We start from the raw sequence: 2,579 nt of genomic DNA, 5'->3' as shown, positions 1-2,579 counted from the left end.
ATGCAGCTACTATTGCAGTTGTCAAATTATATCACATAAAATGGAAAATATGCTGTCTGTAATGTCAGAAATAACTATTTAAATAACTCTTAAACAACCACCAGATATCAACAACTGTTGAAAAAAAATAAAGAAGTTAAATACACTAAGATACAATTAAAGGAAACATAATAGTGCAATACTGTCACTAGAACATTAAATTTAATTATCCAGATTGTGCTATAGCAAAGAAGCTCTGTAAATTTACCGAAAGGCAAGGCAGACCTTGTTTGTATTAGTTGCCTTTTTAGAAGACATTGGCACTTGTCTTGATCAAATGAATGCCCATACCGCACCTTTTCAATTCAAACATAAACCATGGAGAAACTGATTGGACAAACAGAGGATGACTTTAAGGGTCCGCAGACCAATCAAAATGTATATTAGAATCTTCAGACGCTCCAGGTTCTTTAAAAACCCTGCTGCAGAAAACTGCCGACTGCTTCTTCTCGAACTGCCTGAACCGCTCTCTCTTCTCTCTCTCACATAGCAGGATCATTTTGAAAGTGGTCCGGAAAGCTTTGTTACACAAGGCATAACACATTGGGTTCACTGTGCTATTGACATAACAAAGCCAGTAGCCCAGAGCCCATAGAGCATCTGGAATGCACCCATTACAAAAAGTATTCACCAGCACCATGATATTGTAGGGCGTCCATGTAATAATGAAAGCGAACAGGATTGCGCTCAATGTCTGTGCAGCTTTTTTCTCTTTGATGAGAGTTGTTCTTCTGCGTTTATTGATCTGCGTCCTCGTCTTTAAGGCAAACTGCTTCGCTAGGGCAGCATCTTTGTTGGAAATAGCAGCCATCGGGGATTTGGAAGTCAGTGCTACTCTGCCTGTGCTCACGGTTGTACAGGTGGACATCGCCTGGACAGATATCTCGGAGAAGTGCTGGCGGTAGCTATGGACCTCCTTCTTGTTTCCACCTTTTGTCGAGGTGCTGTCCCTGCATTCTTCCATAGATCTTTCTGTATTCTCCTCCGAAACATTCAGCGCCTCAGGAGATATAAGTTGCAGCCTGCTATCCGCCTTCAAACCAGGAAGGTTGAGAACGATGGAGAAGATGGAATGGCATTCAGGCATCTCCTCCTCATCTGAAGAGACCGACTGCTCATTGGAGACACTCTGCTCTCCCTCACAGCCTTGTCCCATGGTGTTGGGCCAGAAACTGAAGCAGCTCAGTGTTCTTTTGGGCACACGCGTATGCGCCACTTGTGTCGTCTCAAAAATGCTGCAACTCTGGGAACTGCCAAGCTGGTGAATGAAGTGAGACTTTTCTCTCCTGCTGCCTGAGGCCTGCAAGACGGCCAGCTCTTTCGAGCGATTCTCCGTCTCTTTGTAGATCCTCCAGTACAGCACAATCATGATGGTGACTGGCAGGTAAAATGCAGCTATTGCTGTGCAGAAGGTGATAATGGGCTCCGAGAGAAATGGGACGAGACATTTATCAACTGGCACAGTGCGTGCTCCTGCAAAGTACTGCCATAACAAAATGGCAGGGGCCCACAGCACAAAAGAGATTAACCATGCCAATCCAATCATTATCCCAGCTCTTTTTGTTGTTCTTTTAGCCCTATAAGTGAGAGGTCTGGTTATAGAAAAGTATCTATCAAAACTTATAACTAAAAGATTCATAACGGAGGCATTGCTAGCTACATAATCAATAGCAAGCCACAAATCGCATGCCCAGTTTCCCAAAGCCCAGTGGTCCATTATTATATAAGTTGTATAAAGATTCATTGAACAAAGACCGATGATTAAATCTGCAAATGCAAGGCTAAGGAGGAAGTAATTATTCACCGTCTTTAGCTGCTTGTTCACCTTGAATGAAACCAGTACAAGAATGTTACCAATGATTGTAACTAAGGATAACAGTCCAGAAAAGAAGATGATGAGAATGACCTGCCAGATTTGATGCCCCCCCAGGGGATCGTACACCAAATTGGCTGTAAATGTAGCATTTGTCAAAGCTTTTATGCTGGAATTCTCGCTGAAAAATGGGTCAGTTTCACTTTGATGTTCAGGCCACTGATTCCCTGCAATAGCAGCGGCGTCCAGGAAACTCTTCTTTCCTTGCAGATTGTTGGCCAGATACAGGCTGATGCCTGTGCTGTTGTAACTTGCATTCATTATGATGCTGTCACATATTCTACAAATAAAACAGAAACATTGTAAACAACAACTGAGGTAACTTCCAGTGTTTTTGTAACAAGAGTAACAAGAGCTATGTTCAGAGCTATGTTCCCATTTTTAAGATGTATACATATTTCGGAATACTAAAGAATAATCGGTAACACTTTACTTGTGGGGCACAAATAATGTCGTATTATACTATTACTTATGTATTAATTAACCACAAACTAAGCCTTAGTTACATTCTGATCTTGTGCTCCTTCATCATTAATGAATCATTACTCGTCTTTTATCACAAGTAGGTAATATATGTGTTCATGATTTGTATTCCAGTAGCAATTGAGTTACTACTAAATATTTGTGCCCCCTCAAGTAAAGCGTTGCCAAATAATCTTTATAGACG

At 41.6% G+C, this 2,579-nt stretch overlaps 1 protein-coding gene across 1 annotated transcript; it reads right to left on the bottom strand.

Moving 5' to 3' along the window:
• Positions 1–318: 318 nt before the first annotated feature.
• Positions 319–2,188, bottom strand: LOC111859619 (muscarinic acetylcholine receptor M3-like). The gene has a single exon (XM_023842453.2). The coding sequence runs from the start codon at positions 2,171–2,173 to the stop codon at positions 392–394; it is 1,782 nt and encodes a 593-aa protein (XP_023698221.2). The 5' UTR covers positions 2,174–2,188; the 3' UTR covers positions 319–391.
• Between the last annotated feature and the right edge of the window lie 391 nt (positions 2,189–2,579).

This window comes from Paramormyrops kingsleyae, chromosome 3 (genome assembly GCF_048594095.1).
Source record: "Paramormyrops kingsleyae isolate MSU_618 chromosome 3, PKINGS_0.4, whole genome shotgun sequence".
In the NCBI taxonomy this organism is placed as follows: Eukaryota; Metazoa; Chordata; class Actinopteri; order Osteoglossiformes; family Mormyridae; genus Paramormyrops; species Paramormyrops kingsleyae.
This window is presented reverse-complemented; position numbering and strand designations above follow the sequence as displayed.